At 43.1% G+C, this 15,498-nt stretch overlaps 2 protein-coding genes across 3 annotated transcripts; one reads left to right on the top strand and one right to left on the bottom strand.

Annotated features, from left to right (window-relative positions):
* The first annotated feature begins 533 nt into the window (after positions 1 to 533).
* Positions 534 to 3,598, top strand: LOC146295517 (XK-related protein 8-like). The gene is made up of 3 exons (XM_084696422.1): positions 534 to 858; positions 1,318 to 1,508; positions 1,675 to 3,598. Exons 1-3 carry the CDS (start codon positions 551 to 553, stop codon positions 2,406 to 2,408), a joined length of 1,233 nt encoding a protein of 410 aa, XP_084552548.1. The 5' UTR covers positions 534 to 550; the 3' UTR covers positions 2,409 to 3,598.
* On the bottom strand, positions 3,595 to 15,003 carry eya3 (EYA transcriptional coactivator and phosphatase 3). 2 transcript variants are annotated; one of them, XM_084696419.1, is made up of 19 exons: positions 14,830 to 15,003; positions 12,461 to 12,551; positions 12,322 to 12,371; positions 11,917 to 12,008; positions 11,683 to 11,754; positions 11,526 to 11,595; positions 10,953 to 11,062; positions 10,502 to 10,639; positions 10,297 to 10,382; positions 9,997 to 10,177; positions 9,476 to 9,645; positions 8,645 to 8,728; positions 8,306 to 8,395; positions 8,106 to 8,164; positions 7,657 to 7,817; positions 7,215 to 7,329; positions 6,862 to 6,983; positions 6,665 to 6,765; positions 3,595 to 6,514 (listed from the first exon to the last, which is right to left on the bottom strand). In XM_084696419.1, exons 2-19 carry the CDS (start codon positions 12,503 to 12,505, stop codon positions 6,434 to 6,436), a joined length of 1,827 nt encoding a protein of 608 aa, XP_084552545.1. In that variant the 5' UTR covers positions 12,506 to 12,551; positions 14,830 to 15,003; the 3' UTR covers positions 3,595 to 6,433. The 2 variants fall into 2 exon arrangements, with proteins under 2 accessions (XP_084552545.1, XP_084552546.1); XM_084696420.1 differs by lacking the exon at positions 10,502 to 10,639.
* Positions 15,004 to 15,498: the final 495 nt, after the last annotated feature.

Below are 15,498 nucleotides of genomic sequence, written 5' to 3'. Positions count from 1 at the left end.
GGGACACCACAGGACAACTACACTTTATACTTTGGACCTTCCTTTATTTACTTTTCATGTGGAAGAAACGAACATCCTGTAATGAATACACATTTTATAAGTAATGTAATGATTACGGTAATTACCTATTTCAGGAGTTCCCAATCCTAGTCCCTGGGCCTCCCTGCCCTGCATGTTTTAGATGTTTCCCTGCTCCAACACACCTGATTCCAATGAATGGGTTGTTATCTAGTTATGCAGAAACCTGCTAACGACCATTCATTTGAATCAGGTGTGTTGGAACAAGAAAACATTTCTATTTAATTTCAATTTTTCATTTTTCAATTTCACTTCTGTAATTGGTAACTTGACAATATTGTCAAATTGTTTGTTCTTACACCAATACATTATATGTTGGAAGAGATAAATATTTTTGAAGGGATGTTATGTAAGCGAAACAAGTATGCAGCCTCTTAGTCACCTGCTTTCAGTTTCATTCGGGGTGGGACAAGAATAGACACATTTCTACGTGACATGTAGAAAAATGGAAACGTGTAGAATTCAACCAGACATGATTCAGAATCAACCACACTTCAAGCTTGACTGCTGGGATTTCATTCTGAATCTTGGTAGTCTAGTTGTGTGCGTGGTGGATGTGGCGTTGGACGTGTATGCGGTTGTGGATTTCTACCAGGAGGAGGACTACGTTTCCCTGGGAGTGCTGGTCTTCCTGCTTCTGGGTTCCTCTGTGCTGTCCCAGGCATACAGCTGGCTGTGGTATCGCAATGACGAATTTGAGACAGTGACAAAGGTTGAAGGCTTTTTCAATGGATTCCGTCTCAAGGTTGTCCACTTGTGTCAGATGGGAGTCTATCTCAGGTGGTGTAACCTTCTTTAACTTATTAACAGAAATGTTTAAATAACCAGAGGCTGTGCTTGTACACATAGTTGTTCAACAACAACATTTGCCAGCCACATACACATGGAGAGAATGTCTCAACTTGAATAGAAAGTTTCTCACAACACTGAACTTAACTTTTGGGCTCATTCCTGAAAGTAATACAATTTGTGTTAAGAATTAATAGAGCACAACCTACAGGAGATGTCAAGCTCATACAGTGTATGTATGATCATTTATAATGTTCATTACACAATATAATAGCAACATCATTACCAAAGTACTCTGTAACACCCTAAACATCAGAATACATTTAGGATGTTTAACATTCGTTTAAAATTGGTTGTGGTTATGATCAGTTTTATTCAATAGACAAATGAGGATGCAGGACTCTGGCTCATCTACACACACAACACAACATCACTCTTTACTACTCCTAGGTTTGCCGGTGTAGTAGAGGTCTCAACACAATCCTTCTGCACTGGGAACTCTATCCCAGAGGAAAGTGCAGTGTTCCTATCTCATGACCTCAACATGTTGCGTCTGATTGAGACATTTTCCGAAAGCTCTCCACAGTTGGTCCTCATGCTCGCCATCATTATCCACAGGGGTGTCCTGGAGCCCATTACTGGTGAGTAAACCATGGCAAGCCGCTATTGGCTGGGTTTCCCAGACTCGTTAAGAAGCTCTTAACGCTAATAGCTTCTTAGGAGCGTTCTAACCCGACCATTATCTTTTTTCAATCATAACACACTTCTCTGATAAACTGAGTGTGACAATTTATGTTTTTCTCACAGTATTAAAGACAGCTGGATCAGTGGCCGCCATCGCTATCAGCGTGACCATGTACCACCGCTCCCTGCGTGCCTTCCTTCCTGATAAGACCAAACAAACTTGGGGATCATCTTTTGTATACTTCCTGTGGAACCTGTTTTTGATTGGTACCCGTGTGATTGCCCTCGCACTCTTCGCGTCAGTCCTGCCCTGCTACTTCCCTGCACACTTCCTGTCCCTCTGGATTATTCTAGTCTTCTGTGCATGGCGAGCAAACACCGAATTTATGGAGAGCTCTGGTGGAGAGCCGCTCTTCCGGGCCACCGTAGGCCTCATCTGGTACTTTAGCTGGTTTAATGTGTCAGCGGGGCCGACCAAGAGGAACTGCCTTTTATATTACGGCTTTATAACACTTGATACATTTTTGCTTTGTTGTGTTTGGTACTGGAGGATCACCACTGATCCTCCCTACTTTGAATCCTCTCTGCCGCCTTATGCAGTGCTCATTGGTATGTCTGTCTTGTATTGTCTTGGGATCCTGGTTAGAGTGGGTTACTATCAATGGTTTCATCCAACTGTTACACATCTGACAACAGATGAGCCTGAGTCTAAAATGAGAGTTCTTGCTCTTCAAGAGGGCGGGGATGAGGTAGATAATAATTTGATGGACCGCAGCATGCAAGGCCCTTCAGAACCTGCCAGAGTCAAAACTAGAATGGAGAAATTGGCTGTTAACTTCTACAGTGGCAAAACTTAAATTAAATCCAGTTTGTATGGAAGATGGACAGAGTTCAGGAACTGTAAAAAAAAAAAAAAAAGCTACCTATGGATTTGAAGTACTGTGAATGATTTCCACAAAGACTCATGTTCAGGAAATGACCTTACTTACAGCAGCAGCCGTTGGAACATCTCTGGACTGTAAACTGTAAAGCGTAATTTGACCGTCTTCACTAAGTTCTTTGGATAGTATAACAAACTAAGTATAATAGTGAAATATATTTTTCTATACATTTTAAATGTTTCGAAAAAATGCTTGGACCTCAGATGGCGTTGGAATTAATCCCAAAGGTGTTTGATGGGGTTGAATCTTTCCAAACCATTTAGGGGTGTTCAAGCACCCCTAAATGTAATCTCAGCACCCCTAAAAAAAAGTATATATATATATATTATTGTTTATTATCACTTGATGCTGGTAGTTCACAAAGAAAAGGACATCCTTAATTAGGGTTATTTAGGCTTTCATACATTCAATATTTTGCAATATAATACATAAATGTATTAATAGTTTTCCAGTGAAATTAGTGGCGTGGCGTGGCGTGTAGTGGCCTGGCCAACACATCATTCTACCCGTGCTTCCCAACTTTACAACTGACTCTGGAACCAATCATCACTCCCGATGCCTAAACCTCACAGCCAATCAGAGGCAAAGTAGGGAGAGGTTTACAGACCCATCTTACATCATCTAGTAGAAACACTTTTTTTTATACAATATTACAAATTATGTCTATTGGATGTGTTAGCTTTACAGTTTTTTCAGAAGTAGTTTAACACAGGTAATCCCATTTGTTTAATTGTTTTTTATGATGTATGCTATACAAAAAATATATTTATGGTTAAAAGTAAATGACATTGTTTACAAGAACACAGATTGTACATAGATCTAGCCTCTTAATTTTGCTCTCCAAGTGCACCAGATTAATGCATTTAATTTTTAAATGTAATACATTTTCCGTATCCTTCTCAAGTTTTTCCACCCCTGACCTGTTTGCATGCCTGACTATAAGCAAGGGGGTTTAGCACTTTTGCACTGTATTCATGTCACATTTTCATTGGGGGCTGAGCACCCCTAAAGGTCTGATCCTAGAATCGCCCCTGGGTTGTCACTTATCTTTCCACATATTTTTGGCCATATGTTGCATTGGTCAACTAAATATAAGTTTAAGTACATTTCAAAGTTTTATTATTTTTTTTAAATGTACATGGGTAATATTAGTACACAGGAAAACCTTGCAGGGTGATCAACAGTGTTCCGGTCCTATCCAACAGACTGGAAACAAACATACACAAGAGAAAGCTTTGCATCTGTTCTTACTTTACATAAGTTAGCCTATTAAGTGTATTCAATATTGACATGATAAAGTTGATCCCTACAAAGCTATATGCCATCATAGCTTCTTGCATTGAGTTGAGATATTGCACACACTAATCTACATAAGCCAACACAGACAGATCTAGAAACAAGATGACAAACAGTACTTAGTTTTTTGGCTTTGGAACAAGTGTGGGGAGTAAAATCCATAGCAGACCCTCATAGTAAAAAAACGCATACTCATACATTTCATAACAACGAACTTTAAAACAGAAATAACATTTATAGAAATGCATGCACTTCAAAACAAATAAAATCAAACCAATCAACCAGAAAAACAATGCAAGCAGAGAAGAACTTATTAAAGAAAGAAAATGCAACAAAACGGATGTATTTTGCAATTGGTAAACTTCAACGGTCTCTAGAAAACAAGTCAAATGATTGTGTGGTGGTTCAAATAAAATGGATCAGTCCATATTTACTTTACATTGACAACATTTACTTTCCAAAGGACTTATTTTAAAAGAGATCTGTCACAGTATCATTTCCTTGATTCACTTAGGTAGTTTTTCTTTTCTTTTTTTAACAGAGAGCTAACATGACCTCACTCTGTATACTTTCGTTACCCCAAATCGGTGTGTCTAAACATAAATCAAAGTACCTTGTAGTTTACGGATTGATTGTCTTAGTCATACAAGCCACTGAAAGCAACAGCAATGTGATTCCAATTTACAAAGGCTAATGGGAATGCTACTGCTTCAGTGGACAAAGCTATAGCAGAGAAAGAGTTTCAGTGGTATAATTTCCTCAGGTAACAATTACTCCTGTGCATCGGTCTAACAGGACCAACTAAGTCGTTGCACTGATTAATAAAGTATATTGTAATATCGTAAAAAAAAAAAAAAGGTATGGTAACACAATAAGAAAAATAACACTTCAGCTTAAGTGTGGAACAACCATTATTGATAATGCATAAAACACATTTAAGTAATTCCCTTAAGATATTATATATTCATAATGGTATTGACTACAAGGCACTATATAAATATTTATGAACACTCAGGAAATACAAACAAATACACAGAAAACACATTCTTAATTGTCAAGCTGCATGTGAGTAAAAAAAAAAAGAAAAAACAAGGAACACAATCTTCTTCAGGCTCAGTATCAATCTTCTTCAGGCTCAGTATTGTTCAGTCACAATCTTACACTGACCAGGGATTATTGGCCATCCAGCTTTCTTTACCAGCTACTTCAGGCAAAACAGTTATTTACCTTGAAATATAGTTTAAGAGCATACCACTGACATACGTGTATTGCACATCCCTTGTTTTCCCCAACATGTAGGCTATAATGACAAGGGAGGGTTTGCAATGCTTTGGGACAGAGACTAAACAGGAGTGTAGATTTATACAGCTGAGTTTGGGTTAGTTGTCCTGCATCTTAAAATCCCTATGAAGGGATTGGATTAGTGGTGGATCAAATTGTTAAGAAATTGTAATGAACAAGACAAATATCCAATATGTTTTCCATAAAAATACACTTCTGCAACCTAACCTAAAACAGTTCCACTGTATCTATGCAATGTGCAATGTTTAAATGCCTTGTCAACAGAAGTCTCTTTTAAAGGATTTCAAGGACACTTAGGGCTGTGCACTGAGGAACAGTTAGCCAAAAGGGTTTGGATGAAGCATGCAATGCCATGCATTGCTTTCTTGGGCCCATCCATACTACCTGATAAAAAGCAACATCTTGATTTCAATGAATCCATAATCCTTACAAACACTATTCAATTCTCATACTATTCCTAAGCATGCAGGGAGGGGAATGCAGGTTTGGCTCTTCAATATACCTCTGACAGACTGTCTGGCTGCAAAGCCTCCACAGGAGTGACTGGTGTAACAGTGGAGAGGTCATGTCAGCTGACTGCCTCATGGTCGGATCATCTGACTGTTGACTACTACTACCATTAGTCAGCTAGTGGGAAAGGCTAGAGCGGCAAAAATACTTTCCAAATACCTCATACGACTTTGGGAAAGACCCTACAGTAAATGATGGCTGACTTCGTCAATGCAGCCTCATTAACTCAGAATTTTATTCAAAGACTGTAACATAATAGATGCTTTCAAGCTTTGGAATGAGAGGCCAAAAAAAAGACGAACTGATGTTTCCAATGGGGAAATGACATTATACTTTCCCGGACACCCTCCAGAGGGGTTGAAAAGAAGAAAGCTGAAAACAACCCAAAGAGACCATGCCAGTGCAGACCTTTGGTCAGTCAGTAGTCCCTTTGGTGAGTCCACTACATTGAGGAGGGGGGGGTAGAGAGAAAACAGAAGAACAGTCTCAGCCACTGGTGGTTGGGTGAAAAGACAGACTTCGGAGCTTAAGAGATGTTTGTGGTTAAGTGCCAGGTTCAGCCAGAGAGAGGTTAGCTGCCGAGATAGGGAGAAAAGTCGCTTGGGCAGGGTCCGGTCCTGCTCTACTCCCAAGTCCTCCCAAACCACCATCCCAATCCACTTTAGTCAAAGGCTGTCAGATGCAAGTAAGGACTTACAGAGAGCAGGTGTGTGTGTGTGTGTGTGTGTGAGAATGTTGGGAGGGTTGAGGGAGGGCTAAGGGCTCCACTGGGCCGCAGAGGCAGGTGACTGTAGTTCCTTTTTTAGTGAGAATGACCTCCAGCGTGTGGTGCTCTAGAGGAAGTCCAGCTCCAGGGCTTGATGGAGGGACACCAGATCTCCGTGGGTGGAGATCCTCCAGAAAGGCATGTTGTGCTGCAAATACAAAAGACCACATGAGTCCCTTCTGTTACGCAGGAGTCATTTCTCACGGTAAAGCGTCAGGTGATCAGTCAAGGAAATACTGCATGTTCTGTGCGGCGTTTGCGTGGCTTGGCCTGGCTTCAAGATGCATGCTTGTGCTACCTGTGTCGCTGCAAATTCCTCGTCCCGTCCGTCTCCTATCACCACATAGGTGACCTTCTTCCCAAAGCGAGAGATGATACGCTCAAAGCAGCTCTCCTTCCCTATTCAACAAACCACAGGAAAAACATGGACCATAGGACAAGAAAGAGCATATATTCTCAAGGACGACTCTGGGTGTGTGTGCTCATGTGCTTTACCTATTTTGGTGGCGCTATAGATGTTCTGGATGGGGAAGATGTCTCCCAGGCCATAGAGCAGTACCTTGGCCAGAGCAGGCACCAGCTGGGTGGTGGTCACCAGCACATTCATGCACTTTCCCCTGGGAACACACACATTATAAGAATAAAGGCATACATGACTTCACAAGGAAAACACTACATGGCCTGTGCTACATAGCTATCTGTAGTAATGTACATAACTATGTAGTGCTATGCTATACATGTCTGTGTATGTAGCCGATGCTATATAACCAGCCTATGCTATATAACCAGGCTATGCTATATAACCAACCTATGCTATATAACCAGCCTATGCTATATAACCAGCCAACCTGGATTGGATGAGAAGCAGGGACTTGAGAGCGGTGCTTAGCCAGGCGTCTGTCACGTTCTCTATCTCTGCCTGCAGCCTCATGAGCAGCTCTCTCTTCATGGGGCTCAGCAGGCCTGCAGGATATGACAGCAGAGGAGTATAGCAATGCATGATCACCTTGGGAAACACCGAGGTGACACTTCCATTGACACTGTTATTATACATAGGAGAAGATCAGAAGAGCATGGGTCTAAAGGTATTTCTGGGTCAAGGAACGGTCTGTATTTGCCAGCCACATCGCAAAGTAACCACGTCTCCGCTAACAGGCATGCACAGTGAACAGGCATGCACAGTGAACAAAATCATTTACCCACGGTGCAATACCGCAATAACGTCTCAACTGCAAGTAGGTGGTACCGTAGAGGCTCTCTCTCTCTCTGTTCCTTTCACCTTTCTCTTACCTCCCACATTCCCTTTGTATCCGTTATAGATCTCCTTTAGTCGCCGGTAGCGGAAGGCCAATTTCCTCATCCACTCCACCCCTCCCTGGACCGCAGTGGAGGCACCAGAGGCCCCTCCACTGCTGGGGCCGTTGAAGCCGTCCGCCAGGAAGTTGTAGCTGCTGAGAGGGGTGAGAAAGAGACGTCAGTGTGCGTCATCACGGTGCACAGCGGTGCGTCATGCGTGTCAAAACCTGTTGGCCGCAGTAGTCCTAGCTGGGGGTCAGATGGCTGAGCGGTAAAGGAGTCGGGCTATTAATCGTAATGTTGCCGGTTCGTTTTCCGACCGTGCAAAATGACAGTGTGCTCTTGGGCAAGGCACTTCGCCCTACTTGCCTCGGGGACAATGTTCCTGTACTTACTCTGGATAAGAGGGTCTGCTAAATGACTAAATGTAGCTGGAGACCAACCTCAGATCCTGGCCGTTGTCATCAGAGGCCACATCTTCAACATGCACCTGGTCACACTCCTACAGAGGGAAGAGCAAAAGGAGATGAATCCCTCATCCAATCACAAACACGGCTGTTAGTGGAAGCTAGCACAGGTGCGAGGCCTCACGCGGCAGCAGGCTAGCTGAGGGCTCTGAGACAGAGGAGGCTTCATGCCGTACCTCCAGGTCGTTGAAGAACAAGTGTGTGTCCGCAAGCTCAAAAATCAGCTCCTCCATTTGCAGGCCCAGGTTCAGCACTGAAGCAGGGTCCTACAAAGCCCCAGCAGGACACACAGAGGCAATCCCAATCACCATCAGAATTGTGTTTATTCGCCAAGTCAGTGTTCACAAACAAGGAATTGACTGTGGTGGGCAGGTGCATACAGTTAACATATAATATACATATTGAATCTGAAAATCTGACCACCTTCCATGTAACATACTCATTCAGATACTATATATTAAATAGTAACATCTGACGGATTGAGATCAAGTCATATATGGACTCTGGAGACAAACCTTGCCGAATTTCTGAGCGAATGAGCCAGTGAGGAGAGAGTGGAATATGATGATGGTCTCATCCAGATCCCAGAGAAACACCCGCTTCATGAGGAGAACAGAAGCATTATCAATTACGTTCAAGTTTCATTGTATTTGCCATTTAAGTACAGGTAAATTGCAAATATGATGTCCTGTTTCTCTTGACAATGCCTAGCGGTCTAACTAAACCTATAATAATAATAATAATATAAACCTATAATACATGTGACCTCACCTATTCAAGCTATAATACATTGTATGCTGCGTAAGAAAGCATTTGACAAATTGAATTGAGAATGAGCTAAGCTATGAATGACAAACAAGACTATAGACCTAGCTATAACCTAACCGATGCAGGTTTTCATAATGACGTTTCGTAACTTGTGGGTGTTTGCAAACCACACATTCTGAATATGTGACCCCCATCATCTCCTATCCTACCCCATGGGTCACATGAGGATCCAGTCCCCTGGCCCAGACACGTCATGTTGTCACCCCTTACTTGTGCTGTAGCCCCTCAGGCTCGCGCTCCGGCCATGTAAACACACGTCTGTCTATTCATGTGACAGGGTGGCTTTGTTTCACACGTGGTTACGGTGACATCTTGCTTGCTCCATGCTGCTTTGCCTGGCTATGGTCTCTTAGCAGGACCGGGGTCAGAGTGCTGAAGAGGCCGTCTATGAGCTAATAGGCCACTGTGCAGCCTGCCTTCCAAACTCTCCCCTCTTCCTTTGCCAGCCCCGCTCAGACATGTTGCTGGCTGTGTGGACTCCTTTATGCTACAGCCTAAGCGCCAGTCGTGACAGATACCTCCAGATCCGTGTCAGTGGGTTGGGAGCTGTCGGACTTCTTGTTCTTGGCCTTGGCCTTCCCAGCAGAGTTCCTGCGGCCAGCCTCATCCTGGTCCCTGGCTCCCGTAGGCAGGCCCACCCCTGAGGGCAGAGCTACTCCTGTAGGGAGGTTCTCATGTGGGGACGCATCTAAAAATAAACAGACAGGTAGTGACAGACACTAAAGGGACAAGAACAGAATATTTTACACGCATGCAGATGATGAAGATCACCTACTCTACTACTAACTGCTAATGAGTGCACATGAGTATTACTCGATTGGGTAGTGGGATGCATGCAGCTGGCAGAAACGTAAGAAGACATGGTATCTTGATGTGAACACAATGTGTTTTTACTCCTCTATGTTGAATGTATGCACCTTCCTGCCAAAGTAAATTCCTCCGTCTGTGCCAACTTTCATGGCGATCAAAACCCCTTTCTGATTCAGATTGTGATGTATAGAAGTGAGCAGATCCAGATGGTGGCAGGTGCTGGCAGTACCTGTAGTGCTGGGAAGCCCGGCTGAGGCACTGCCCTCCGTCTTGATGGCTGGGTAACCAGCCACGCCCACATTGGCACCATGCCCGTCGTTATTGGGCAGGCCAGCGGGCACATAGGTGGGGGCCGGGGCGTAATACTGGGGGAACTGGCTTTGTCCCAAGGAGTTGTAACTGCTGAATTCCTTCATAAACAAAAAGGGGAAATGTACAGATCAGTGGGATAAGGCCGGTGGATTTGCGTGGGATGGATGGAGGGACTAAGAGGGTTTTGTTCCGACCCTCTGAGGTCTGTCCTTCTTACCTGGTGAGCCACAGAGGCCGAGGTTGTGGTGGCGGCTGTAGCTGAGGTGAGATTAGTGTACACACTGGATGTGGTGAAACTGGAGCCTGTCAAGAAGGGGAAACACGTGGGAACCTTCAATTCAAGAACCGATTTCAACATTCTTTTCGGTCACATTTGTAGAGAGCCAGACACACATGTGAGACAGGGAGAGGTGATGGCTTGCCTTGGCTGGGGTATGAGTAGTGCACCTGGCCTGGCTGTGTGGAGGTATAGGCAGTGCTGAAGCTGAGAAACCCAGGCTGGCCAACAGAGGGCGCCTCAGGCAGCCCTGTTTCTGTCTTAATGCCTGGCCACATAGCACCTGAAGATAGATGGAGAGGGAGGTGGCAAAAGAAGCAGAAAAAGAAAAGAGTATGTGTGTGTGTGTGTGTGTGTGTGTGTAAAAAGCAGGGGAACAAGCAAGATGGGAGAGTAAAAAAAAAAATAGACCTCTCTGTTAGGACGTGTGTCGCTAGCATCGACAAGAAGAGACCATAGGTAGTTAAATCAACAGCGCAAAAGCATGTCACAGCTTCAGCGTCGTAAACTAAGAGGGCTGGGAGCTGGGTTAGGACCAGGTGATGATGTTAAGTAGGGCTGTGGGGGAGATGTGGAGAGGAGAGGGGGAAACTGACCGAAAGGTGGTAGGCCGTATGTCTGCCCTGCCTGGGGGAAGGGTGTGTAGACCGTGGACTGAGCCAGAGGAGGGAAGCCCACCTGGCTGGTGTAGGATGTCACTGCTGGGCTGAGGGGTTATTGAGACAGAGAGACAGACAGAGAGAGACAGAGACAGACACAGAGAGAGAGACAGAGAGAGACGCTCTTTATAGAGACTCTCATATTAAAAACACACAGTTAAATCAATCTTTTTTTAGGTTTAAAAACCCCACCACACACCCTCCAACCCACAATCATCAGCATCACATAAAATTACAATTACATTACATAATAAGAGTGTGTGAGAGAGAAAGATGGAGTGGGAGAGAGAGAGATATGGTGTGGGAGAGAGAAAGGGATAGCGTACGAGAAAGAAAGAGAGAATGTGTGAGAGTGAACGAGAGAAAGAAAAGAGAAACAAAGAGAGAACAGTCGGGGCAGCTGTTGGGGCTACAGACCTGTATATAGGTATAGGACAAAGACCCTTCTTTATATAGTAAGCAAAATGTATGTAAATCTTTATTGTCTGACCCTAACACAGTGCTACTCACTTGTTTCCTTGGTATATCTGTGAGGTATATTCAGAGGCTGTTGTTGTGGTAAGCTCTTTGCAGGTCACAGCTTAATAAAAAAAAAAAAAAGTCAGTCTGAATTGAGTAAATGTCTTATTCATAAAGAATATTCAACAAATATGTGTAAAATTCCTACCAGTGTGTGTGTACGAATTCATGTTGTCATCACATGCTTGAGGCCTTGACCCAGTTTCTGGTCCAGGCTGTCCTACAAGACAAAACAAACATCACACACATACAATCTTAGGCCATTTTCTCATCATCAAAAAATATCTACGCCTCCAAGTGGGTCTGTGCCCTCCCTTAAATCTGTCCATGTTGTCCTGTAAGATAGTATGTTTGCGGTTGTAAGAGGAGGCCATCCACTCACCTCCAAGAGAGGCACTGGACAAGGTGGAGTAAGAGTTGTCCTGTTCTACTGAGCCCAAGAGAGCAGAGGGACTACTTTCATCACCTAAGCCCCTGGGAAAAAAACAGTAGATATTACCAACCACAACCCACACAGTGTCTGCAGATAGCCAGAACTACTCTGTGACATTCGGTCTGAAAACAAATGTAAGTTCCTGACATGTCATTCCAAAACAGAGTTAAATGAAAAGTGAACTGGAAAAATCCCCCAAAAGAAATCACAAAAGCCAGGGAGCAGACATTGATAACCTTGGCAGACAATTCCTGCTCCTGCAGTCTTTTTTGTTTCATCCTGCGTGTTTTTCCTTCAGTGTAAAAGTGGCAATTAAAATCATCCCTAGGTTCAAAATACCCAATAAAAACTGACCTGGGCTCTTTATCAAGTCCCATGTTTAGCTCGTGCCTGGCCTTCTTTGTCTGTAAAAAAAAAGAAGAGTTTAACACATCATGGCGAGGATGAACATATCTTAGATATCCGGGTAAAAGTATCTGATGAGCGAACTTACCGGCTGCTCCTGCAAGTCATCCATGTCTGCCGAGTGACCCGACATGTCTGCAGTCTTACACTCTGCTGTTTCTGGAAAGACCCTTAGAACCCTGCTTCACAAGACCACAAGACAAACAACACACACAAACACATGGCACAAGTGAGTGGACAGAGCCACTGCTTTATGTAGTCCCTCTATGGTCTGTCCATCCTCACCCCCCTCCACCCGTCCTATCATACGGGTGATCAGAAGAGAGGTACAATGTCGCCCACGAGAGCCAGTAAATGGGGCACACTGGCCTAATCCCCCACACAAGAGCAGCATGTGAGGCACGTGTAGGCCTCGTACAGACGTCACCCCCCTTGTCTCATCAACTCCTGTGTTTACAGTTGGATTAGAGGGAGGGTGCTTCCTTACATGTGACCTGACCTACATTTGACGAAATGTATTCCTTGCGGATCATTCAGAGGCATTAGGTTTTCAGATGCAAGCTGTCGTATATAAATAGGTGGTCCGAGGGATAAGATCTAACCTAGTTTTACCTCCAGTCCACCTCGATTGACATAGTTTTTTAAAATATCAGACACATGTGAGCACATGAGCAGGGGGTCACCTGCATCAGGTTAGAAGGGAATTACAGCATGTCAAAATGAAACATTCCGCAACGTGTATAAAATTGCATTGCAAACCTCAGAGATGAACAACATTACAACGTTAAATTGCTTAAAATGTTTAACTTGTCTTTAACAAGCAGTGAGACACAATGTAGGATATATGATTTTATTTTGTTTAAGACAAGTAAATGGCTTATAAAGTTAACAGTGCAATTTTTCAAAGTGGCTTTACCAGCCATTGTCTACTAACTGCTTGACGTTTCTGTCCTACATTAAATCTCAGTAAACTAAATGATGTACAAGGTCATTTTAGGGGTGTGGACAGATAATAACATGCCATGACACCAGCAACCACACATAACCCAGGCCCACGAGACCTGCCGTTGCTCTAGGTAACGTAAAAAAGGACATCACACCTGTCATCGGCTGTTTCTATTGTCCTGTGAACCTTTCCCATCATCCCTTCCACCTCTGTGCCAGAGCACATGGTGGCTGACTGAAGGAAGTTATTGACCAATGCAGCAATGGCTACAATCTGACAAAAGCAGAAAAGGTCAGGAAAAGTAGCTCAGTTTATGTCCGCTGACCATTGTGCTGTCATGAATGCTATTTTTCCAATTAAAGCCTGATGGATGGAAGTAGATGGTGGATCCATGGGTATTGGGGTACCTTAACTACCTGTAATGTGTCAAATTAAAATGAATTAAATGCTTGAATAATTGAGCACCAAGAACAAGGTTCTCACTAATAGTTTTTACTTCAAAACGTTTCTTTTCAACACAACAGGAGGACCTTTGACCATGCAATGACGGTGACATGTATTATTTCCTTGAAACTTTTATTTCAACAGTGTAGTCTATGTTATATGTTAATCAAGATAGTTCGATCAATTACGCTAGTCGACCAATGTCAACGTAAAATCTTTCTGATTATCAGTCTTCACAGAAACCTGATGTATTCAGACACTGAAAAAAATCAAATGAAACAATAATGAAATGAAATTCACAGTAGTTAGGTATTAAATAAGTCTAAATGTTTTGTTGTTGTTGCTATTACAGACGATGCATTCACTCGCAAAGTTATTGACTCCTGAGATATGTGCTTGCTTACTAGTGTGTCGAAGACGGATAGTTTACATTGCCACAGTAGTGAGTAACGTTACGCTTTGGCAGCCAGCAGTTGCCTAACTGTAAACATTATCCGCGAATTAAGCCAACTCGCAAATGCAACTTGCTAGAATATAGCTAGAGCTACACACATCCTTAATTTTTCTTTACTCCGTGTGGAGATAGTGTGTACAATACCTCGTTAATTACATATCAAGGACAGTATGTTCTGAAGGTGAAATTCAGCAATGTAGCGTTAGCCAGCTAAGCAGTTCATACCGCTAGCTTAGTTAAGATTGCTACAGCACTCTCTTGCTACTGTAGTCTACGTTACGTTACCCCAGCCATGCAACTAGCAAGTTGGTATGATAAAATGTCTCTCGCAACTAGCATTTAAGTATTTAATCTGGCTTTATTGACATGTCTTTAATAGATGGTTGGCTACATTATTACGCTAGCTAGAGCTAGCTAACTGGCTAACAATAACACTCAGCTAGATAGGCTAGCTAGCAAGCAAAAGGCAACGTGTAACGCAACAGTAAATTCCATCTAGCCAGCTAGGGTTTGGATGGCATTGCCCTCTTCTTTTTCCAACGTTCTGGAAACAATGTAGCCCTAGCTAGCTATATTTAAGATGAGCTCAATAAAATATCGTTATTAACCTTACCATAAGGGGATGAATTGTGCTTTTGTTCAATAAACGTATTCGTATTGAATCCAGACAATCTAGACTACTACAAGTACTAGCTCGCTAGCTTTGTCTGTTGTTAGGGAACTATATTTTGCAGGAAGTTCTGACCACTCACCGACACCGTACGCTATTTCAAGTAAGCTAACTAGCGAGGTCGGGCCGAGGAGTCGAGCAAGAAAACGAACTTCTTGTTGTTTTACGGTGGTTGGCCTCCAGTTTATTGGTGCATTACCGCCACCCTCTGCTCTGGAGTGTCAGCATCAGTAATGCATGCTGCACCTGGCTACTTGCCAGAGCCATTGCATGCATCCAGGTCAAAACGCAGGCTCTTAGATGTGTCGACAAGTTATTTGTTATATATATATATATAAACAAATTCCTACTTAAATGATTGGAGTAGACTGTAGAGAGAACGGGTTGTGGTAAGGTAGCCTAATTCTAAACCATGAACTGAAGGGGTGCTTTCTACAACGAGAGTGTATTGGAGTTTATTGCACATTGATTTGTCCATTTGCTTATTACAAAGCCTTTTCTATCCACATAAGGTATGCCTACAGTAGCCTAACCATTGGGTAAAAAGTTTAGTTGAGAACGTTTTGTTCTCAGAAGCCTATAATGTCACACATTTACATGCAACTCCTCAGC

This window comes from Hypomesus nipponensis, chromosome 4 (assembly GCF_054491055.1).
Source record: "Hypomesus nipponensis isolate SF chromosome 4, ASM5449105v1, whole genome shotgun sequence".
In the NCBI taxonomy this organism is placed as follows: domain Eukaryota; kingdom Metazoa; phylum Chordata; class Actinopteri; order Osmeriformes; family Osmeridae; genus Hypomesus; species Hypomesus nipponensis.
This window is presented reverse-complemented; position numbering and strand designations above follow the sequence as displayed.

Bases quoted from the DNA above. Each gene is read 5' to 3' on its own strand.
- LOC146295517 (XM_084696422.1), top strand. From the start codon at position 551: ATGATTCAGAATCAACCACACTTCAAGCTTGACTGCTGGGATTTCATT. The intron at 859-1,317 runs GTGGTGTAACCT...TACTACTCCTAG, and splicing joins CAGATGGGAGTCTATCTCAG to GTTTGCCGGTGTAGTAGAGG. The intron at 1,509-1,674 runs GTGAGTAAACCA...TTTTTCTCACAG, and splicing joins TGTCCTGGAGCCCATTACTG to TATTAAAGACAGCTGGATCA.
- eya3 (XM_084696419.1), bottom strand. From the start codon at position 12,505: ATGTCGGGTCACTCGGCAGACATGGATGACTTGCAGGAGCAGCCG. The intron at 12,372-12,460 runs GTAAGTTCGCTC...TTTTTTTTACAG, and splicing joins ATGACTTGCAGGAGCAGCCG to ACAAAGAAGGCCAGGCACGA. The intron at 9,646-9,996 runs GTACTGCCAGCA...GTTTATTTTTAG, and splicing joins CGGGCTTCCCAGCACTACAG to ATGCGTCCCCACATGAGAAC.